At 34.8% G+C, this 25,022-nt stretch overlaps 1 protein-coding gene across 2 annotated transcripts in view; it reads right to left on the bottom strand.

Annotated features, from left to right (window-relative positions):
* Positions 1-20,665: 20,665 nt before the first annotated feature.
* Positions 20,666-25,022, bottom strand: part of ANAPC10 (anaphase promoting complex subunit 10) — a 55,033-nt gene continuing 50,676 nt past the window's right edge. The window contains exon 5 of one of the 2 annotated variants that reach the window (XM_006187215.3): positions 20,666-20,994. In XM_006187215.3, coding sequence (XP_006187277.1) covers positions 20,764-20,994 — 231 coding nt within the window. In that variant the 3' untranslated portion in view covers positions 20,666-20,763. The remainder of the gene's footprint in view (positions 20,995-25,022) is intronic. The other variant, XM_032464277.1, reaches the window with a different exon arrangement.

Genomic DNA, 25,022 nt, shown 5'->3' on the forward strand with positions numbered 1-25,022 from the left:
GAGCTAGGACGCCAAATCAGGACACTACCTTCTTTTATACATTTAGAACTGCAATTTTATTCGACCCAGAAGAAACTCAGAATGTACACCAAGATTACAGAACTTAATTCACAGATTCATCCGAAAGGTACCCACTGAGTGCACCATTGCTCTATGAACTGGAGATACAAAGATGAGTAAGACAGGGTCTCTGTCCTGAGAGAACTTAGGATATAGTGGAGAAGACAGTGCAAATGAGCAGTACAACATATTCACAAGGTTGGCGTCGCTCGGTCACTGTTGTGTTCTTAATGTCCAGGATTCCCGAAAATTTAGGAACTTGAATAGAAATGAAATCCTGTGGTGGTATTATGACACACGGCCTTAGGGGAGCGCTAACAAGTGATCTGATCAGAAACTAAAGTCATTATAAAAAGTCCTATTATTTTATTTTTATTTCTAACATTTTTTAAGTTGGAGTAATAAAAGTAACACATGCTTATTATAAAACATTGTCTACAATCTCATGACTTCATTATTCTTAACTATTTTGTTTCTAAGCAATAACAGTCCGTTGTCAATTACACCTAAAACCTGCTCATTCTTCATGTAAAATAAATCCTGAGAGCAAACTAGGAAAAAAGAGTCTGCCTAAGAGCAGTGTTTGTTTTGCTTCGTTTTGTTTAAGCTTTAAAGGCTAATAAAAGAGTGACTAGATCCCAATGTAGTAAGTGACTTGAGTCTATAGACTACCAAGAGAGCATTGAGCAACTCTAGGGCTGAGGTAGACAACTTCTTACACGACTGGAGATTAGTACCAAAGGGTCCCTTTCAAAGAAGCCTTCCATGCACGTCACTTTTCCTACATTCATATTCATTATTGGTTCTGTCAGTTCAGCTTAAAGTCTTTTACTAAAATCAGTCATAACCACTCCTTCCCCTGCAGCAAAAGACAAAGGAGTTATAAAATTACTGAACTTGGGGAGTCAATGTATCATTCCAGGAAAGCCATTTGAAGGGTTGTTTTACAAAATCTGTAGGATGTATTTGACTCTTAGAAGTCTTTCTTGAACCACATAAGATATTAAAGATCAATGTGAAAATGCAGATTTTTAATTTTCTTTTAGTATCAAAATAAATGAGTGCATGTCTTTTTAAAAAAGGGCTTTTCCTCGGGACTAGTGCCCCCATATTCAACAGCAGGTTTTCCTCTATGATACCTCAATCTCTGGCTTTGGCCAAGTCATCCCTTTACACCTAACTTTTCTCACCCCAAACAGTCTTATCAATCACTAGAACGTGATGAAAACCAAATCATGACTAAGGATCAGGAAGGATAAATAAGTTTGTATTTTTAAGAAAAGAGTAAGGTACAGACACCAAATTCCTTTAAGACAGCAAAGGCAACCCGAATAACTGTGCCTTCACATTTTCGGCCTATAATTTCTTCACCTCTGAAATGAAGAGTTGAGTTAAATGATCTCTTGGGTCCAGTGTGGTTTAAAATTCTTTTACTGTGTTATTCTATTATCATAAGAATTATGTCCAGAAAAGTAAGAAATAAAATAGCAGAGAACAAACACAAATAGTAAATCCACAGTAAACACCTCTAAAATGCTTCTAATTTAGCCTCTTCAATAAGAAAGTGAAATCTCAAAGAGGCTTAGCTGGTGGTCAAAAGATACACTGAAACCTTCAGCCTGACTCAAGGCCCAAGGTCAAGGAATTAATACAATCAGAACCACAACAAAGTAGACATGGTGGCATAGGGAATCATTTAGAGTAGATTGGGAAGGAATTTGATATTTTCTCCACTCTGGTTTTATTCAAACCAGTGGAAAAAATTACAATTTTTAAACTGTACTTAATAATGAAATATCAAAGTAGATACAGCATTGGGCATCTCTCTAGGCCATTTATATGCTTCTTGGGTGGCTGAAGGCCCCCAGCTTCCAGCGTATTTGAGGTGCGTATTAATGGCTTCGTACAATGAAGTATCTTAATGGCATATTTACTGAAGCACTTAGTCTGCTCCTTGGGGGTGAAGAGATCAAGTGCATCCCTGTTAAAGCACAGAGGCTTGCTGGAGACAGCATAATGGCTGCTGCAGCCCGGAGTCCATGTACTCACCCTGTGGCTTGTTGATAACTTCAACTTGTCAAAGTTATAATTTGTCACCCAGCATTTTGAATTAGAACCTAAGACATTTCATCAATACCTGTCAATCCACACCCAGCAAAGAAAGCAATACAGTGTCAAGCAAAGGATTTACTTTAACGAGCTGGCCATAAAGCTGTCAAGGGTTGTTTTTTCTTAGCTTCCCTTCTTTCACCACTTCCCAAGCCAAATCCAACCAAAAACACCGGGTTCAACAGAATCACTCTGAGGTGACAGAAATCCCCATAGCCTTCCCCACTATCCATCTGCATAACCTCCTGGAGAACTGGCTGGCCAATAGGGCCCCAATTTCTATGACTGTTAAGTAAAGAGATTAAACTAAATGTTGTTCAGAGCTAACATTCCATAATTCTATCTCATTTTTTCTTTTGGGTAACTAGTAGTTTGAAGAACCCTGAGTAAAGCCAAATTTCCAACTTTTGCCTCAAGGAAATTTGATTTCTTTTTTTTTCCAAAATAAAATCTCTACAAAAAAGCTGAAGGTGCCTATTTTAGCTTTACTCCTTTAGGGTGGCATTTAAAGAATGAACCAGGAGTGGCTTTTACTTAAGGAAGCAGTCATAAAGAAAAAGAGAATAAAGGTTATAATTTAGAATGGAATTGTTTTTAATGAAATAATGCCACATATAAGTGCACTTTTTTTTTTTTTAAACCTATGACCGCGACAGTATCCCTATGTTATAAACAGGCTCACAGAAGATGGGGTCTCTGTAAATAGACTGCTTTTGTTATAGTTAAGGATTTTTTTTTTTCCCTTAAAGGCTAGTTCTTAAAAGGACCTGGGAATTGAAAAATCACTCCTATGAACTACCTAGAGGAAAATGTATACAAATAAAACTAAATTCAGCTTTACTCCTCGACACATAATTACTAATCGTATCATTACTAACCATGTTATCACCAGCATTTTTAGTGCAAGTAACAGAAAGATTTAAATGTTCTCAAATGTTGGCCTATGAAGCTGAAATGAAATATTGTAAAGACCAGCTTTCCGTATAAAGTGACACAAAGAACAACATATTCAATCGATAACTTCCGGGTCAGGCAAAAGGGAGGTAGTATACAAGAAACCCAGTTTCATAACAAGGGTCTAAGGTGGAGAAGGAGTAGGTTAAAAGAGCAGATTCTTTAACCAAAGTGAGTTGCTTAACTTTTAATCTGCAAAGGACAGAAGAGTTTAGCTAAATTGTACAGAAGCCACTGAACGCCTTCTCCATGAAGAGGTCTACTCTTAGGCTACAGTAGGATTAAACTAGTTATTTCTAAGTTCCTTCAAGTCCCTTTTTTCAATGATTCCTGGAACTTTCAAAGGCTTATCCAAATGAAACACATGCCCAGTTTGAAGGCAAATCTACCACAGAAAAAGCCTCCTTTCACACCCTGTTCTATCTCGCCTCGGTCAGTTTATCCAAGATTCTGGCCTTTCAGATTTCTGAGCTCGAATTTTCATTTCAGCTACTCCACCTCCTAGAAATACCTAATGGACTATTAAAGAATTGGCAACAAGTAAAAGAAATATTTCATAACCAGTATTTTTATTTTGGTTAGAGAAATTCACAGGTTATTTTAATTCCCTGCTATAGTTCTTAGCCCATTTTAGAAGAGCAGTTGGGGCTGGAATTTTTTTTTTTTTATTTAGCTTTTCTCTAGACTACCTGCGAATCATTAAAAATATATCCCCAGTTGGGTCCACGGTTAAGTAACTGCTCTTTGCAAAATCAATCTGTAAAGATTCAGTGTAGAACACATTTTATTTCCCATTTTGCTTGCGATCCTAAATTATTTGGTGCCACTGCTTACAAGTGCTAATCTTGAGCTAATTCTCATAAAAATAAGCACAATGATGTTAGAGTTCATAACCTCTGGGCATCACACTTGCATGCTTGGGGCTAAGACTACCCTGTGGGATGACACAGGATTATCTACAGCACCAAAGTGACCTGAAGTGCATGCAGCCCCACCTAGTTCCCATTAATGAAGAAGATGTTTAAATCTTGTCATCTTGAGTTAATAATCTCCTTCTGTCTCATGTTGAAATGTTCTTTGAAGCTGCCATTTATTATAAGCTTACCATCCAGTAGCAATCAGTTAAGCATTTGTTTAGGGACAAAGGCTCTGTCCACTTTCTCCATTCACTCAGTCCTGTACTGCTGAGACCGAGAACACACACAGGAAGAGACCGCAAAGGCAGTTGGTTAATGGAAGTAGACTGTTATCAACCATCAGTTGTCCCCCTGATTAACCCTTATAGTTCTCATGACTCCATAAAGTTTCAAAAAGTTAATGCTAGAAATGAAAACCCAAGAATCTATATTTAAATGGATTCCTTTCATTGACATTTGTTCAAGGAACAAGTGAAATAAGGAAACAGCACTAGATTAGGAGTCAGGAGAGCTGGGTCATTTACTACCTGTGGTTTCAGCTTCATCTGTCTTGTGGGGCAACATACCTTATCTACCTGACAATTTTGCTTTAAGCATCTAAATGAGGCAACGGTCATGAATGTTCCTTGTAAACAACAAAGTACTTTACAAAATATTTGAGTGATTCACTTTCCTGTTATATGTACAGAAAATGGAATACATTTTTAAAAGAAATTTTTATTAAAGAGTTTCGGAAGGGCTGCCAAAGAATCCTAGTAAAAAATTTCTACTCTTCTTATCAGAATTACAGGGGAAGAGGGTGGTGAAGTAGCAGCTGCCCAGGGAATCAAACAACAAAGAGCTCAAAATCTGGCATCAGGGAGAGCACTGAAAAATGCTTAAATCTTTCTAAGAAAGTTAGGGGAAAAGAGATTCACAATTTTCCACAAGACTTAATTTTAACTTAATTACTGATTTTTTAACTACAAAAGAGTGAAATATTCATACAAGCAGAGCTATTTATTGGTCACCTCAGGGCACTTGTCCTTAGACTGGCCCCTTCTTGCACCTTTACAATGTTTTTTGGACACCTGCAAAATTCTGAAGGCAAAAGAAAACATCTGCTCATACCCCAACTCATGCCTCTGGGTCCTATGAGCCAATGTTATAATTAATTTATTAATAATTATCGTATTAGTATCATAGTAGGATTTAGATTAGATCACGTATAGATGTCTGTGGTAAATTGGATGGAGGAAATATTATTTTCATTGAGATAAGACTAACTCATTTATAATTTATTGCTAATCCAATGAAGGGCCCCTAAATGTCTAAGTGTCCCAAGCCCAGAATTACTTAAACAAGGCCAAAATAATTAAACACAAGCCTCAGTGTGAAGTAGAAATAATAACTTCAAGACAAAGTTTGGAGGGACTTGAATTTCTCTAAGAAAGATTGGGGGAAAGAGATCCCTTGCTCTTTACAAGGCTCAGTTAAAATTAAATCACTTGATTTCTTTTCAAACAAAGTCATAAAGTCACAAAATTGTCACATAAGCATCTTCTCTAAGTCACAGAGGAAAAATAGAAGTGAATAATTTTCTCTGTATTGGATCAATCTTTCTTCCTCTCCATCTCTCCGTCCCTTCATCCCTCCTTTCCATTCTACCTTCTTTCCTTCTCTTTTTCTGAAAAGCAATGAGTTTAATCTGTAAAGAAATGGGATGTTTCCTATAGCCTGAGCCACTGTTTCCATTTCTTTATCTTTGCGTCCCCATCCTGCACCACCCCCTCTCTCCTAACAGTAATCATGTTGGGAGGGTTTTATTTGATTAGGTCAAAGGTGAGAATCCCAGGACAATACTGTCCTTTTAATAGTCTTTGGTATGACAGAAAACATTGGACCAGAGGCCACATACCTATCTTATCCACACATACCATCAGCATCAGTAGGTACTCTACCACGGCCGGAGGCAGTTTCTTCTTACAAGTATCCTGCCCTCCAACCCTCCTGGACCCTGATGAACCAGCTTGCTTTTGACTGCTCATCCATTCTTTGTTTTTCCCTCTTATCTACTGTTTGTAAACAGAAATCTGCTAACTCCTACATTTCGTAACAGCTACATGGATCTTTCTGATGCTCAGGTAATATTAAGTTATTACTGTATGGTACCCAAACCAGATGATGTGATACAGAAGAACAGAATACCTCTCCCTCTTCTGCTCCATATCTGTGGGACAGAGGAATGCTCCTTCAGAGTTACTTAGAATATTCAACTAAGTGTCAGTAGCTGCACAATTTAGTCAAGTTAATCAACCTGTTTCCTTCATTCTGAAAAGGGGATAATGATAATTATAGGAATGCTGTCAGGATGAAATACAATAATACATAGAGAATGCTCTATCATAACAACTGGCACAAAGAAAGCGATGTTAACTATTTTTAATGTCAATGTGAGGGCAAGAGGGAGTCTATGCAAGGAACCAGGCAGAGGACCCGGCCGATGTAAACATTTGAAGGAAATTGGGTGGCTCTACATGCCAACACTTCCTTCCTTTTTCATATTTCAGGGTTAAAAGATGAAAGGGAACAAGATCACTAAACAGTCATGCTTATAATCAACAACAACAACAACAACAAAAAGACAGCAGCGAATTTGGTTGCAAAAACACTTAATAAGGCCTTTTTTAGCATAGAAGATGATTCAGATTTAACCTGTTGCTATTCTGGATGTTGACAGAGTTACTTCTCAAGTTGGAAAATAGCATGATCACTGGATAGGTTAAGATGTATGGTCAGACATATGATATTTTTAATAGGCATGGGGAAACAGAGTCTAACACGGAAATAATTAACTTTTTTTTTTAAATAACTCACTCTTAACAGTTGAAATAACTTACTCTATTACCTCATTAGGATGGAAAACTACCTTTTCACTTAACAAATGCACATGACAATGACAAGTGCCCTGTGCATCTTCCATTAAATGAAATGAAAGATGTGGTACAGTTTCATTATGGTGATAGTTCCTTTTACAATCATTTTTACTATGAAATATTTCAGATATACACTTTTAAAAATATAAAGAATATAATAAGCCCCTGGGTATACATCACTCAGCTTAAGAAATAAAACATTTACAAATGTAATTGAAGCCTCCCCCAATGATCTCATTTCTCAATTCCTCTTTCCCCTGGACCTCAAGGTAATCACCGTACTGAATTTGGTGTTATTTATTCACGTGGGACACATTCTCAAGGTAACATTCTCAGGCCAAGATAAAAGGGCTAGTCTTCTATCAATCTTAAGAGTTAATTATTCCCTTGGTGCCTCTAAATAGAATTTATGATGTGGCAAGGTCTAGTAATATCAGAATTAGGTCCTATTTTTAATTAAATCAAAAGAGGAAAAATAGGCCATTTTAAGGCCACGCCAACTGTGAAAAGTCAATGATATTTAGAAAAAACTTTATAAATGTGGAAAGAATTCAAGAGTTGAGTTTCATCAATATGGCAGGCTATACACTAAAACCCTGTTGCTAGGTCAACTAGAAATGCTGGGAAAAATTACACAAACTTAAAAAAAAAAAAACACACACACACAGCTAAGCTCATATAAAAGAAAAATATCCAGATTCCAGGAATAATGAAGGAACTGAAAACCTGACCTGCAAATGAGTAGGCTATCCTGTGCTTGCCTCAATGGCGAGTGGTGAGGAGCAGCTGCAATCCTAGGAGTTTGGTTTTCAAGGGAAAGCAAAGGATCAATGAAAACCTGGCTCTTGCAAGATGGAGAATTGAAACTAAGATCTCAACATAAAATTGGAAGGGCTAAACTCTCAGGTGGGGGAAAGAAATCTGCCCACCAGCAAAAGAAGGCTATAGACAATAGGGACACTAGTTTATTTGTGCTTGGGCTCTGAGTGGGGAAAATAAATCCCCTGAGAATTCATAACATGGGCCTGCACTATCCAGAGGACTGAATTTACGTCACATGTCACCTAGCAAGCCACAAGTCAAGAAATTACAGAGAACTGAGTCCTAAACTAGGGATCCCCTAGGCACACAAAAGTAAATCCCAAACTGTCCTGGAATAACCTTCCTAACGCAGCCGGCACAGGAACTTTTTAGATACAGCCCTGCTGAAGATGAGCTCACAATCCAAGATCTCAAAACAAGAGAAAACAATCCATATGCATGTACTATAGGTGGATTCAGTAGCCAAAAAGCCCAGCAGATTAAAACCTAAGAAATTAACACAACAGAAATGTCGGATAAGAGTCTACTAATTATAACTAAAAGAATTATCATAACCAATTAGTCTAAAATTCCCCCACATTTTGCCAACTACTACAAATTCTGCATTCCTTAACATACAGAAAAATGAAAAATGAGTGAGCAGCTATTAAGGGAAAGATTAATAACTGCATTTTGAGGAAAGATCAAGGCAAACCCAGAAATATAAAACACAGAATTATTTGCCACTGAATTACTTTGAAACCATGTAACAATATAAAGTTGCATTTAACAGCTACTGCAGGGAAAAATGACCTCAAATGTGTAAGTTGAGGCTCTTTCCTCAAAAGTATCTGCCAGAACGTTAATGCAGAGTAAGAAGCTACCTGTAGAGGATCTGGAGGGTGCGGGTGTATACATCAAAGTTAATAGGGTAGTTTGAAAGTTGGGAGAGGTGGTGATGAAGAAAATTGTTATACTTTAAATGTGTTTCTATTCTAACTATTTGTAATGCTTTATAAATTAATGATCAATATATTCACTATTGTCTCCTAACCTAATTTATTCTCCTGAGGCCCCCACATAAGAGACACCCATATAAGCATCGCAGCATGGTACCAATATGTGTTGATTATCCTTAACCTAAACTTAAACTTTCTGCCTAGCCATATATAAATAATTAATCTTGTCTATTTTATATTTCCAGTCATTTCTTGCAACTTCTACTGCCACATTCCCATCTGGCCCCTCATCACATCACACCTGAGTTTATCATTTAGTCATCAAATATTTGACTGCAAGCTTACCATGTATCAAGTACTATTGTTCTAGATGCTACATTATTTCAAAGGTTTCAGAACCTATCTTTATTGCTTCCTGTGTTTCCTGCTCCAGTTGACTGTTACTGATTTAATCTTCTTAAAACACGTACCATTCATCTATCTGTTCAAAAATCCATCAATATTTCCCTGAAAGAAGATACAGGCCAAACTTTTAACTTGACATTAAAAAGCCTTCCAAAATCTGTCCCAAGACCATCTTTCTAAAGTTTTTGCTCATCTCTCTCCTAAATGTTTACTTGCATTAGTTTGGGAGGCAGTATCTTCCAAATAAGACATATAGATTTCTTCCTTGCAGAGAATCAAACTGAATGATGGGGAAAAAAAACAATTATAACTACTGAAAACATAACAAATATAAGGATATGAAATGGTGTGAAGTAAAAGAATGGAAAAAGATAAAACATTCAAATACTAATCAAAAGAAAACTAGCGCACCCTTATTAAATCTGACAAAGCAGATTTTATGGCAAAAAACATTACTAGAGGCAAAGAAGTACACTTCATAATAGATGATTTAATTAATCAGAAAGATATAATTCTAAGTATGTATGTAGTTAATAATATAGCCTAAAAATATATAAAGAGAAATTTGACAGAATTATTAGAAAGAGTAGACAAATCCACAATAATGTGGAAGATTTTCGGACAACTTTCTTATTAATGTATAGAATAAGCAGACAGAATAATCAGTGCAATATATGTTGGATAACACAATTAATAAACCTGACCTAATTGACATATATGGAGCACTGTACCCCAAAACTACAGAAATATGATTTGTATGAAACATTAATAAAAACTGAGCATATGCTGAGATATTAAAGCAAGTTTCAACAAATTTCAAAAATGTTCTCCTTCCAAAGAGTAAATGTGCTTGAAATCAATGATAAAAGAATACTTTGAAAATATCCATACATTTGGACAGAAAATTAAATGTAATTCTAAGGGGAGAGGGTATAGATCAATGGTAGAGCGCGTGCTTAACATGCATAAGGTCCTGGGTTCAATCCCTAGTACCTCTATTAAAATAAATAAGTAAATAAATAAACCTAATTAACTCCCCCCTAAAAATAAATAAATAAGTAAATATGATTTCTAAAAAAACAAAAGAAAGAAATATAATTCTGAATAAGTCATGGGTCAAAGAGAAATGTTCTTACAGGAATTAGAAAATATTCTAATATTTGACAATGGATAATTATGAATTAAACTGTATCAAATCAACCAGAGCTGTGCTTAGAGGGAAACTTACAGCAAGTGTATGTTTTAGAAAAGAGGAATGCTGCAAATCATTAATCTAATCTAATTAATACATCTCAAAAAGAAAGACAAGGCAAATTAAGCCCAAAGAAAATAATTAGGGGCAGAAATTAATAAAATAGGACAAACATGTGCAATAGAGAGCCTAAACAAAACCAAAAGTTGGTTCTTAGAAAAAGTAATAGAATTGGTAAGTTTCTGCTGAGGCTGAAAAAAAGGAAAAATGAGACATCATAAATAACCAAATTCAGGAATGATAAGGGATCTAACACTACAGATCCCACAGATGTTATAAAGATCATAAAATGACAATATGAACAACTTTATGCCAAGTAACTTGAAAATGTAGACGAAATGGATAAACTTCCAGGAAGACACAAATTACCAAAACCTATACAGGAGAAAGTAAAAATGTCTGAATATTTCTCCATCTATTTAGAATTAGAAATCAAATCTATAATTACATCCTCACTGTGAATTTTATAAATCACCTAAGGAATTATTCTTATCTCACACAAACTCTTCCAGAAAATAGAAAAAATTTTAAAAAGCTTTCCCATTCATTATATGAAGCCAAAATAATTCCAATAGCAAAACATGACAAGGACAGTACAAAAAAGGAATATCACAGGTCAGTCTCACTCATGATGAAAAAGTCCTAAACTAATTTTTAGCAAATCCAGTGATTCACAAAAAAGGATAATGCCCATATTGAAGTTGGATTTATTCCAGGAAAGATGGTTGATTTAACATTCAAAAAGAATCCAACATAATTCAACATACTACAAAACAAAGGGGAAAAAATCTTATGGTTATTTCAATAGGTGCAAGAAAAGCATTTTATACACATAACATACATTCATGATTTAAAAACAAAAATTTCTGGTAAAGTAGAAATACAAGGGTCTAGAATTAACTTTATTGAAGGTTTCTTAAAAACAACCTAAGCAAACAAACATCATACAAAGTGGTGAAATCTTGAAAGCTTTCCCGTTGGAATCAGAAACAAAATAAGAATGACTGTTCTCAATGTTTTCTATCTAACATCTCAAGCTTGTATCCAATACGTTGCAGGAGGATGTAGCTAGTACAATAAGGAAAGAAAATAAATAAAAGGCATAAGAAAAGGAAAAGAAGAAATAAAATGGCCATCATTTAGAAACACAAAAAAAATCCAAAAGAATCTACAGAAAATTCTAATTAAGAGGTAAGTTAGAAAGTTGCTGGATATAAAGTCAAGATACAAAAATCAGTTTTATTTCAATTTACCAAAAAAATTTTTTTAAGGTCTCATTTATAATAGCATCAAAAATTATCAAATTCCTTGCAATAAACCTACAAAAGATGTACAAGATGTCTCCCTAGAAAACTATAAAACATTATTGAAAGAAATTAAAGACTCAAATATATGGAGTCTTCTGTAACTTGGAAGATAATATTGTAAAAGTGTCAGTTACCAAATTGATCTATATAGATTCAAAGCAATCCCAATAAAAGTTCTATCCAGTTTGTGTGTGTGTCCATGCTTGTGCACACATAATCTGATACGCTGAATATAAAATGTATATAAAAATGAAAAACGCCAAGAACAATTGAGACACTGTTAAGAAAGAACAAGCTGGAAGCACTTGATCTACGTGATATCAGAATGTATTACAAATCAATAGTAATAAAGACAGTACAGTTTTGATGCAAGAACAGACATATTGGATAGAGCAGAGAGCTCAAAAATACACCACACACATGTGGATACTTGATTTGAAATGAAGGTGGCATTGTAGAGCTGTGGGGAGAGAGCATCTTCAGGGAATGGTGCTGGGTTAGCTGTATATCCATATAAGGAAGGAAAAATTGAAATTTAGCTCCTATCACCTAAGGTGAATTGAAGATCTAAATCTGTACAACAAAGCAAATGTAGCTTTTAGAAGATAATATAAAAGAATATCTTCACAATGCTCAGGTTGGAAATTACTTCTTCGTGCACAAAAATATACTAAACATCATGGAAAAGGTTAATAAATTGGTTTACATTAAAAGTAGGAATTTCTGTTTATTAAGAGATTCCACCTTTAAGAGAATGAAAAGGCAAACCATAGAGTAGAAGATAGTTACAATATTTATAACTGTCAAAGCGTTTATAACCAGAATATGTGAAGCTCTTTTAAAAATCAGTAAGGGAAATAAAGGCAAATTTTAAAAATGAACAAAAGACTAGAGTACTTCACGAAAGAGGCTATCCAAATTGATAACAAACATATGAAAAGTGGCTTGACCTTATTAGTTATTAGGGAACAGAAAATTAAAACTGCAGTAATATAACACTACACTTACCCAAGTGGCTAAAATTTAAAAGACTAACAATACTAAAGACTGGTGAGTATTTGGAGCAACAGGAACCCTGCTGCTGAGATGGGAACGGGTACATACACTGGAAAATGACCAGGCATTATCTACAAGCAATGAGCATATGTACACACTTTGGGCGAAGTATTTGGCTCCTATATACATATCTAATGGAAATGCACACACAATGTGAGTCAGAAGACAGGTACCAGAATTTCATAATAGTATTATTTGTAATAGCTTCAACTGAAAATTTCAATAACCAACAACAGTAGAATGAATAAATAAATTTTGGTTTATTCTTACAATAGAATACTATGTATACAGCAGTAGAGATGAACAGTAAGATGCTATAGTAACACTCATATATATCACAAAAATCATGCTGAACAAAAGAAAACCAACACAAAACATATTGTACCCTTGTATATACATATGTATAAAATGAATATTACATTAAACGTAGGTGAAACTTAGCTACGCCATTTGACCTGAGGTAGATTTAATCTTGGGGAGGAGGAAGGGAATAGTGGTTGAGACAGGACATGAAGAGGGCTTCCAAGGAGATATCCTAATCTCTGGCAATGTACATGGGTGTCCACCTTGAGCTAATTCATTGAGCTAGTGTTTGGTGCACTTCATTGTATAGACAGTATGCCACACACACACAGTTAAAAAGGAAAAAGGCTGATAAAAATCAGCCAAAGATTACACAGATAGGATTCAGGTGCTCATAAATTCCTGTGCTACTGATTACTTCCTTTTATCTTGGGAACAATAGAAATTTTCACACACAGCGCCACTCTATTAAAATAATATTTCTTATTATATTCACTAGCTACACAAAGAGCATATGCAAAATGGTTACTGTTCTTTAAAACAAGAAATTGCACTTATATTTTTTCTTCATATCACTAGTATATTTCATGCTTAAGTTAATATATCTTTAAAAGGGATTATAGTATGATTAATATCGTTTCAAAGACTTTTTCATTTCTAAAAGAAGTCATTCTTATTTTGAATCCAAAAATAATTAGATGTAAGATAAGCACAAATTGGACTCAAAGGAATCAAGTTGTATTTCTACTAATGATGATTTTGTTTAAACACACAACATGCCATATTCCAAGAATGCAAATATTTTTGTAATGGCCACTTGAGAGCCTTATTTGGAGCTGTGTACAATTTCTGATGTTCTTGTTTACAAATGGATTTTTCTAAGAATTCTCTTTGTTATCTTAATCTCTGGAATGGAAGGAGGGAACCTGGAACAACAAACTCAAATTGGGAGCACGTTTCTGTGATTCCACGAGCATCGTCCTCTGAGGAATGTCCTGTGGAAAAGCACAGATTTCCACCTAACTATAGCCTTCTCCAAGGTCCAATCTTAATTATATAAAACAAATATTAATTAAATATTGTTTGTGACTTATATAAAATGAGTTTCAAAAAGTAGTTTTTAACTCCACAGTCGTCTTCATAGCTTCTAATGGTGGTGGGTGTTAGGCCATCCATATTGCATCTTTCTTCCTCCAAAGTTTTAATACAGCATTAAATGCAAGAATTATATAGGGGTAGGGGTATATAATTAGTTACCCTACACGTAACAGGATAAGATAACGTGCATCCCATCCCACCCTACCTTTCTTCTGTCTTGTAACTTCCTGATGTTGCATGTTACTGACGTTAACTCTTGCTGTCGTCTGAATGTCACCTCCTCATTCCTCCACAGATTTGTACAGATTTTCATGCCTAAAATGCCCTTCCATTTCATCTCTCTCTACTTAAATCTGCACATTGTTCTGGAACCAGTGTCAATTTAGGAAGACTTCTTCCCCACTCCTGATGTCCCAACTAAGAGGAAACTCAGTTCCTATTCTCTGAGCCTCTCTCCACCCCTTTACTCCATCCCTGAGGAGGTAAACATTTGATTTGTTAATATGGGAATAATTGAGACTGTATGGCTCAGTTCCATACCTTCTAGGGAGCTTCCTGACCCATTCAATGCAACCATCTGTGACATGAGTCTTAGGGATTCATTATTAGAAAAGCCCAAATTAGCTAACACTCAAGATTTATTTAAGTCACTGTGGTAGGTGTTTGTGTTACTCATAACTAAATATAATCCTGACACAGTAGTTTTTGTGAAGATAAGATATAAGGTTTGGAAGTATGTCAGTGCAAAGTGTTATATCTACTGCATGCCTACTAGATGCTGAGAATTATAATACAAATATGGAAGATAAATAAGACTGGCTCCTTGTTTTCAATATACAACATATACAATATCACATTCATATGTGAGTACAGTACTGGTGGATTACATAAACACTGAGGGGCTTTAGGATAAAAGAATGAACAAAAACATATCAGATTAAAATCAGTTAAGTGAAGGCATTCAAGGGAGTGACTTTGAGCTAGCTTCTGCCCAGAAAAGTGACATCAACTGACAGAGTAGTGACTAGATTAAAGGCCATTAGATGTTACATACAAAAGAGTGAAAATAAGAATGAGGGACTTGTGTGCATAAAACAGGCAAGCATGTTTGCTTGGCTAGAGCGAAAAAGACTGAGAATAACGAAAAAAAAGGTTATAAAAAGGTAGGGAAGATGTATGCTCTTGAAGGAATGCCAGAGGACTTATTTATAAAGGTAAATTTATACAGGTAATGTGGAATTAGTATCAATATTTACAGAAAGCCACACGGAATACTGTTTGGATCATTTTATTTCAGCCTAAAGACCAGTGGTTCAGCTGGGAGCTCCCTGAAATTGGTCTAGAATGACGTGAACGGGGTGAAGCTGAAAGCGATCATTCACGTGGGGTTGGAGGTACTGAGTATGGAAAGATGAAGTGGAAGAGTCAAAGTGACACCCGAATACCAGTCTAGCAGTTGAAAATTTCAAGAAAGAAATGATGAACTTTGTTCCAAACAGCCCAGATGATGGGAAAAGATGAAAGAAAACTTCTGAAGAATAGGATCCTTGAATCTCCTATTAGTTACTGAATGCTACCTTTAAAAATAAGCACTGTTTTAAAATAAAAAGTAAAACTTTTCTTTGTCTTTGGAAGACACCTGAGTGTGTTATAACTTAATCACTGGATGGCTTGTTAGCCTCCTTTTACCTACACTACCCTCTAGGTTCATTTTATCTCCATATCCATTAAACATGTGATTCTTATAAATTTTAACAGTTGAAAAACAAACAGTTGGCTGAACTCTCTGCTTCAGTCTTCTGAATACTTCGCTTCTTGGTAAGTGATCAGTATTTTGATACTGCTGTAGTAAAACAGGAAATGATCTGTTAAAATCTGGATCTCCAGCTATAGATGAATGCCAGGGTAAAGAGGAGAGCAAGTCCCAGAATAAAGTCTATAAAAACAGTTGGGGGAGGTATTTCTAGGACCACAGGGAGAGAATCGTAATTTGCTCTCAACATCAGAAAAGCAAATGCATTGTGGAAAAACATCTTATGGTGATCACTGAACTGCATCAGTGGAAGGCTTACAGCCATAAACACAGCAATTAAAACAGTTGAGATGGTAAATACTAGAGCTTCAATTATACATGATGTAAAATACCATTTCCTGAAATAATAATTCACTCAGAAGATTTCATAAACAGGTAGACTACTTCTAAATTGGTGTAAGTAAGTAATTAAAAATAATTAATTTTGCTTATGTTGGCAAAATAGTAAATTGGTTCTATTAACCAGAAAGGACAAGAGAAGACAAACAAGGGTGGTAGGATTAACCATGGGAAAAGGGGAGGGTACTTTCACATACAACTGAAAAACAGACTGGTTATATTACTAAAAAACAACTTTAACTTTTTTTATAAAATTACCATGGATTATAGATATTTTCTTAGAGTGGACGCAGTTCTAATTAATTAGCCTTAAGATTTGTTTTGTTAATAGAATAAATCATTACTATGGATAATTAATAAACTAATCCCTGAGGCTTTTTTTCTTTGTCGTCTTCCTCTCTCTAATGCTTTCTAGACACCATTGCACAGAAGCAGGCCCAACTAAATGGCAGGTTATAAAGCACAGACAGCGTCCTTGTGGATGGCTGGTAAACAGCCTAGCGCAGCAAAAACTTCCAAACACCATACCCTAGGGAGTCACAGAGGACGGGGGGAAAGCCAGGGCAATGTGGGCAAAAGAAGAGAATCTTAGTTTAAAAGAGCCACAAAGCAAAATCATCTCCAAACAGCCACAACTACAAAGTACTGCTTCCCCCAATGCTTTAACATATTTTACAAATTTTATCATTTTAAAAAGGTAATTGATGAAATAAGCTAATAGCCAAGAATTCAATTAAAAATGACATACAACAGGCCACACTATTAGGAATTTAGAGCAGTAAAATTTTCTAAGACACTAGAAAACATATTTGTATCTGATTCATAAAATTTTATCCTCATAAAAATTTATACTGTAGTGTATAATCTATACTAAACTCGTAGTCATAATGGCTAAAAAAACAGAAGGCATGGTGTTTAAAATTAGTTTTCAAGATTGGTCTGTGTTTTAATTGTTGGAACTTTTCAAATGAGGGCAAATGTACAAAACATCACTGGATTCCTAACACACAAATCATCTGTTTCAAATTAATTGTTGTTATTCATAGAAAAACAATGATAGTTTGAATTCAAGAATATGCCTAAAAAGTGAATAACTAGCTGATATCACAAATAGTCTTTCTTTCCAAAATTCCCCCTCCTCCACAGTATCTTCTTCAGTTTCACCTCCAACTTCCTGAACAGGAAGTCAACTCTCTGTACTCTGCACTTCCATCCACCTCTTAGAGAGCTCACCCCTCTAATATTTGATTTGGTTATCAGAGATCTATGATTTCCCCTAGTAGACTATAAAAACTGGAAAGCAAGGTCTGCATCAGTTTAACTTGGTTTCCTTATTACATCTAATTCAACATTCAATATCCACTAGTCTTTTTAGAGCTGAGTATTTCTTAGTCTTCAAAGAACTCCTGTATTTTATTTTCCAGTTTTATATAGAGTTTCTTGTGACAAGATTTCCTCAGGTAATAAACTGATTATCAAAGTGTCTAATACTTCAATTACATGTGAAATTTAAAAATTTCAATCTTACAACTGCACAGTTTGATCAGCACTCAAAAACATATACTGATGAATCAGTGAATTTGCTGTCACTGTTTTAACTGTTAAAATGGCTTTTCAATGTTAATTTTTTATTCTCAGATCTATACAGTAAGAAATACAACTACATCAAATCTAGCATCTTTGGATGATTCCTACGTGAAACAGGAAGAATAAGCTACTTCTTAAATCAGCTTTACTGAGGTATGATTGACATGCAATTAACTGCACATATTTCAAATGTATAATTTGGTAAATTTTGGTATATGTATATAGCTGTGAAACCAGTACCACAGTCAGGATAATGAACATTTCTCTTATCACCACCTCCACCAAAATTCACCCCTTCTCATTTCTCTCTACTCCCTGTCCTATGCAACCACTGATATGCTTTCTATCACTTGATAAGTTTGTATTTTCTAGAATTAAAAAAAAAAACAGAATCATACATTATATTCTCTTTTTCTGTATGGCTACTTTCTAACAGCATAGTTATTTTGGAAATTTATTGATGTGTTGCATGTATTAATTAAACATACATTTATTTTTATTCCTGAGTAGTATTCTATTATTAGGATCGACCACAATTTGCTTGTATATTCTCCTGCTGATCAACACTGAGTTGTTTCCAATTTTTAGGTACTACAAATAAAGCTGCTATGAATATTCATGTGCAAGACTTTGTACGGACATATGCTTTCTTTTCTCTTGGTGAAATACCTATAAGTTGAATCGCTGGGTCACATAATAGGTGTGTGTTTAACTTCTTAAGATTATCAAACTGTTTTCCAAAGTGGTTATACATTAATTACATCCTCATCAGCAGTTTGAGGCGAGGTCCGGTCCCTCCATATCTTTGCTAACACTTGCAACTGTCTTTTTAATCATAGTCATTCTAGTGGCTGTGAAATGGTATCTCATTGTGATTTTAATTTGCCTTTCATTAACATCCGGTGAAGTTAAGCATCTTTTCATAAGCTTTTTTGCCAATCATATGTCTTCTCTTGTGAAGTGACTTTAATAAATCTTCTGATCACTTTAATTGGATTGTTTGTCTTCTTCCAGTTAAATGGTAAGAGTTGTTTATATATTGTAGATACAAATCCTTTATTGACTATATAATTTGCACTTTTGAAAGAGAGAAATGAAACTGCTTCAGATAATGCTGCTTTGCTAATGTAGCACATGGTCTATCTGTACTTCAAATAATTCTTAAGATAAAGGGAAGCATCACCCCCATAATCCTCGGGTACCAAATTTCCCATGCCTTAGTGGGAAATTCAGCTACCAAATTTCCCATGCCGGCTGGCTTATGAAAAATAGGGAAAAGGAGTAGAAGTAGAAAACATACTGATGTTCTCAACATTCTTCTTAATCCCTCCTAATTTTAGGAGTTTCTTCGCAAACCATTAGTAGTAGGAAATAGCAGACTGGATCATGTAAATGATAATTAGTTCTCCTCCTTTTTTCTTGTAAGCAAATTTTTAAAAAGCAGTTAGCAAGTAGTAACATTATTACTAATAAAATCTCCTGTACTTTTTATTAGATTTCTCTGTCTCTTAGACTAAGACCCTGTTATTTACATGGATGTTTTCCTTATCAGACTAACACAGAACATCGAATACAGTGCCAAGTATATATTGCTCTTCTTACTTCCTTGGTTCTCTCCTTTTCTTTTAATTCCTGTCCATGTGTTTTCCTTCAATCCTCTCTTCTTCTCTTTCCAGCAGCCCACATCTGTACTCAGGAGTAATCTGCTGATCTCGGATGAGCTTTGGTTACAGACGTTTTGGTGATCATATAGCCACCTACCACGCTTCGTACTTTAAAGACAATGAAATGAAAATGACAGACTCTTTGTGGAACTCATAAAAAGAAGAGCTGAGATTCTGCTGAGTGAAAAATAAAATCATTTTTAAAATAGTATCCATGTATTAATACTCTGCCAGAATAAACCAAACACATAATTCTTTTTTAAACTTTGCTAATTTAAGACTTCAGTCTACGCAGTAATGCAAGAACCTCTAAGGAATCTTTCCCAAACAAGAGCCAGTATGAGGAAGTTCTGTGGCTAAAATAATCATCCTCCCCAAAAGTACAGATATGCAGGAGGGGGTGAGGGGTGAGGTATTCAGAATCAAACCTACTCATGTTAAACCATGGAAAGAAAACTCGTTTAAGTGCCTTTAAAATATTGTTATATGTAAAGAACAATTTTATATATTTTTAAAATTTTCATGAGATACATTATCCCTCAGGGAATGCTTCAGTGTCAGACACAAATTTGAAACTACTCTATAAGCAGTATTAGAATTAGGATAAACAGTAGATTATATTGGCAATCTCTGACATAGTATCAGGATAAAGACAAACCTAGCACTAAAAATATTTCATGAAAGTAATTATGACACAATTAATTATATTCCCCAAATCAGAATGGTTCTCATCAGACACCTAATGCTAAGCTTATGTTCACACAGTTTTTCAAAAGGCCCAATATTAAAAGAAGATTCCTCTGGTTAAAAAATGATGGTAATAATTTTTGCCTATTAAAGATAATATCTTGATAAAACATAGTTTTGTTCTCAAACACGAGGTAAATCATTACTCTAATACATGATCACTATATGAAATAATTATCCGGTTAGTAAAAAATTGTGTACATCTTTAAAATTTTCAGTTCAACTGGTTTTCTTTTGGTATAAGAAAAAACTTAATGATTGGCTCAAATTCATTTTTAGTAATATAAAATATGTGAGCTTTATTATATGTTAAAGAAAATAAAGACAGTATGACCCAGAATTTATTAAAGTTACAATAAAACACTTTTCAATGCATACAAAATTGCAAAATAATTGATGTTTATTTCAATAAAGATATCAGATTTAATATTTACTGACAAGATAAAGATGTTTAATGACTTTTGTTCTGTTCCAAGGTCACCTTATTGAGCGATACATCATGAAGTCAATAGTTGTACATCTAGGAAATTTACCAATGGAGCTCTCTTCCACTGGTGTGTATATTTTAATTTGTCTCATGTGGGTGTCTCTTCCATTTTGGTGATTGGCTAAAACAGCAATCTGTATCATGAATGTGCGAGTTGGCTTCTTGTGATTATCGGTTAAGGGAACGTGAATCCAGCCACTTGGTTCCACCAATTCAAGTTGCTGCCAAGAAAAGAAAAGTCAGATTATGTTTTCACCCAATGAATATAATTTCTTATAATGAATGTATTCTAAAGTTGGCTTATAAGTAACATTTTGCTCACTCAGAGCATGACAACGTAATAAACATTACTAGTTACTGGGCACTTTTACCATGGTCCATTTTCACAGTTGTTAATAAGCACTTTACATGTACCATCTTAGCAGACAAAAAGAGAATTATTTGCAATCTTAGTATTTACAGAAACTTATGTAACATACAAGCTTAGATTTGCACATGTGTAAATGTATAGCCCCAATGGAAGACCATGCTGATACAAGAAAAGACTCTATATGCTTAGAACATATAATACTTCTGATATATTTTATTTCAAGGATCATGCCTAAAATATCCAAACTCACATAACAACAAATCACATTCTATATAAACTGTAAGAATACTAACAAAAGAAAATCAGTCATTACACAAACATCAGTTTTCTTTCTTGAAAAATAGTGATTTATGTAGTCTGAATGACAATCTAAACCTACAATCTACATTTTTAATGCTTTTCAATAAAAAATGCCACATAATTTTTTTTAAATTTTCATTTTATTTTAACCAAGAGTCCAAATACCTTTCCTCAACAAGGGAAGGAAAATTGTAAGTCAAAAAAGTAAACCTAAATTTCCAAAATTTTTCCTAAAGTTACAAAATAGTTTTTAAAAAACAAATAGTGATTTTTAAATTACCTGAATTACTGAACACATGAAAGATATGCACCACAGAAAATACAGGTTTATCTATCAGCCCAGCCCAAGGGCAATGAGTGTCAAAGAATCTAAACTGGATTCCATGAGTTACTCTAGAAAAACAATTAAATGAACACCACTGTTATCTTCTTTTTCTCCCCTCCCTTCTTTCCTTCCTTTTTCTTCTTTTCTTCTTTCATTCTTCTTTTTCTTTCTTTCTTTCCTTTCTATTTTACTGTTTCTTTCCTTTCATTTTTTATAAATAAGGAGGGTGGTTAGACAAAAGTAGAGATGGCCAAGAGACAGAGAATTGGAATCTTTAAAAGGTAGCTATTTTTAAGATGGAATAATTTTCTCCTTTTAATTACAAAATATATTAATAAATGAATCTCACAAACTACTGTATATAAAATAGACAAACAATAGCACAGTGAACTATATTCAAGTTCTCATAACCACCTATAATGAAATATGTGTATATATATATATACACACATACACACACACACATACACACACACACACATATAACTGAATCACTATGCTATATACCAGAAAATAACACAACATTGTAAATCAACTATACTTCAATTAAAAAGAAATTTTTTTAGGTGAATCTCTAGCCCTCATGGTATTTTCAGTCAGTGGCTTTTTATAAACACCACTAGCACTAACTTAAAATAAGTGAGTCAGAGGCTAGGTATATCTGGTTTCTATCAATAACCTTTTAATCATTCAGGCAATAGTAACTGAGTACTTAAAGTGCTCAAAGTATTATTGTAAGTATAGTTTAGCATACAAAACATAAATAAGGCCTTGTTCCAAACCATAAAAAAGTGTAGATAAACAACCTCTGGTTTCATTCAGTTTCTTCATGTATAAAGGGAAGGGATGGGACAAGTTTTCATCCAATGTCCCTTTCAGCTCTGACATTCAATGATTCGCAATAAAAGTAGATGTGGTAGGCAGAATAATGGACCCCCAGAAATGTCCACGTCCTTCCACAGATCCCTTGAATATGTTAACTTACATGGCAAAGGGTCTCTGCTTATGTGATTAAGTTAAAGATGTGGGGAATGGAAGATTATCCTGGATTACATGGGTGGGCCCAATGTAATCACAATGGTCATCAAAAGAGAATGGCAGGAGAAACAGAAAAGGAGATGGGATGATGGAAGCAAAATTGAATAATGCAACCACAAGCCAAGGAATGCTGTCTAGGACCCAGGTCCTACTATTCTTTCATTCTTCCAGTGTGGATGGGTTAGCACTGTCCTCAAGCTTAGCTTCCCTTATAGTCACCAGATGGCTGCAGCTGTCTTCCAGAGGCAGAAATCAAGTACTGTTCCCCTCTTCAATCCCCTTTTTAAGAACAAGCATTCCTCCCAGAAGCTCTTATTAAATATCCATGCCTAAGTCAACCAACAGAGAAGTGGGTCCAACATGATTGGTTGGCTCAATTAGGACTCAATCCCTGGGGCTGGGGATGGGTGGCAGCACATGGCCACTTTCTGGAGGGTAAGGAGATGAATAAAACTGGAGTTTCTTCAGGAGAAGGTAATGGATAATGGATATTGAGTAGAAAACTAACATCTACAGTGAAGAACTGATGGATTGATCTAAAAACAGCACTACAACACTGGTTGATTAAATAAAAATTTAGACATTAACTTTATATCACACCCAAAAGTAAATTCTTAATAATTAAATAGCTATATAAGTTAATAATCACAACAAAAACCTACAAGAGTATTAGAAACCCTACTTCAAAAAGATACCTGCACCCCAATGTTCATAGCAGCACTATTTACAATAGCCAAGACATGAATACAATGTAAATGCCCATCAACAGGTGACTGGATAAAGAAGTTGTGGTATATTTATACAATGGAATACTACTCAGCCATAAAAATGATAAAATAATGCCATTTGCAGCAACATGGATGACCCTGAAGAATGTCATTCTAAGTGAAGTAAGCCAGAAAGAGAAAGAAAAATACCATATATCACTCATATGTGGAATCTTAAAAAAAAAAAAAAAGCCAAATGAACTTATATATAAAACAGAAACAGACTCACAGACATAGAATACAGACTTGTGGTTGCCAGGAGGGAGAAGGGTGGGAAGGGATAATCTGGGAGTTTGAGATTTGCAGATATTGACTGGTATATATAAAACAGATAAAGAACTTTATACTGTATAGCACAGGAAAATATACTCAGTATCTTGTAGTAGCTCACGGGGAAAAGGAATATGAAAATGAATATATGTATATTCATGTATGACTGAAGAGTGGTGCTATACAACAGAAAATGACACACTGTAAACTGACTATAACTCAATAACAAATAAAAAATAAATAAAATAAATAAAATAAAATAAAATAAAAGAAGTAGATCCTCCAGTCCCCGTCAGCCTAACCGATATACAAATGCAACTGGGTGAAGACTTCAAGACAGAAATGCCCAGCCATGCTCTTTCCAAATACCTGAACAGAAACCATGAGGGTGGTAAGTGACTGCTACTGATAAATATCACTAAGTTTTGGTGTGATTTGTTAGGCAGCGATAGTAAAGCAGTGATTAATTATAGTCCATCTATACCCTGGAATATACTCTATGGTAATTCAAAATGATATGTCTCTACATATATTTGCAGTTATTTGCAGCTATCTCTTGTTAGTTTTAAAAAGCGAAGTACCAAGGAACATGTGTTGCATCATCTTCTATATATCTTCTATATATATAAAAATAGTGTTTCTGTATGGATAGAGAAGTCTGAAAGGATATTCACCAAAATAAAAATAGGAAATATCTATAACAGTGAGAATATGGATCATTCTTATTTTATTGCTTATGTATTATTATCTATGCTTCTCTCAATAAACATGAATTTATCTTATTAAAAAAAATCTATTTTTAGTTTGGTGGTGGTTGGAGAAGGACTCAAAAAAAGAAAAGTTTTCAGAAAGTTTCAGTACCTGGTTTTAACATCCCATTGACTGTATTCCATTCCTCCACTAATAGAATCCTCCTTCTTGGTGACTTCAACATCCATAGAGACGATCCTTTAATGACTCGAATTCTCCATTCTTCAACTTCTTCACTACCAACAATTTTTACCTCCGCTCCGCTTCAGCCAACCCCCACCCCCCACAGTCATGTTCTATATCTGATGATGAGCCGTAGCTGCAAGATCGCTGAAATCCTGACTTCAAGCATACCCATCTCTACCACCTCCTGAAGTCACCAGCTTTCTCTAGGGACCCCACTGCCATAGCATCAATCCTAACCAAACA

The sequence above is a fragment of the Camelus ferus genome, chromosome 2, assembly GCF_009834535.1.
Source record: "Camelus ferus isolate YT-003-E chromosome 2, BCGSAC_Cfer_1.0, whole genome shotgun sequence".
Taxonomy (NCBI): Eukaryota; Metazoa; Chordata; class Mammalia; order Artiodactyla; family Camelidae; genus Camelus; species Camelus ferus.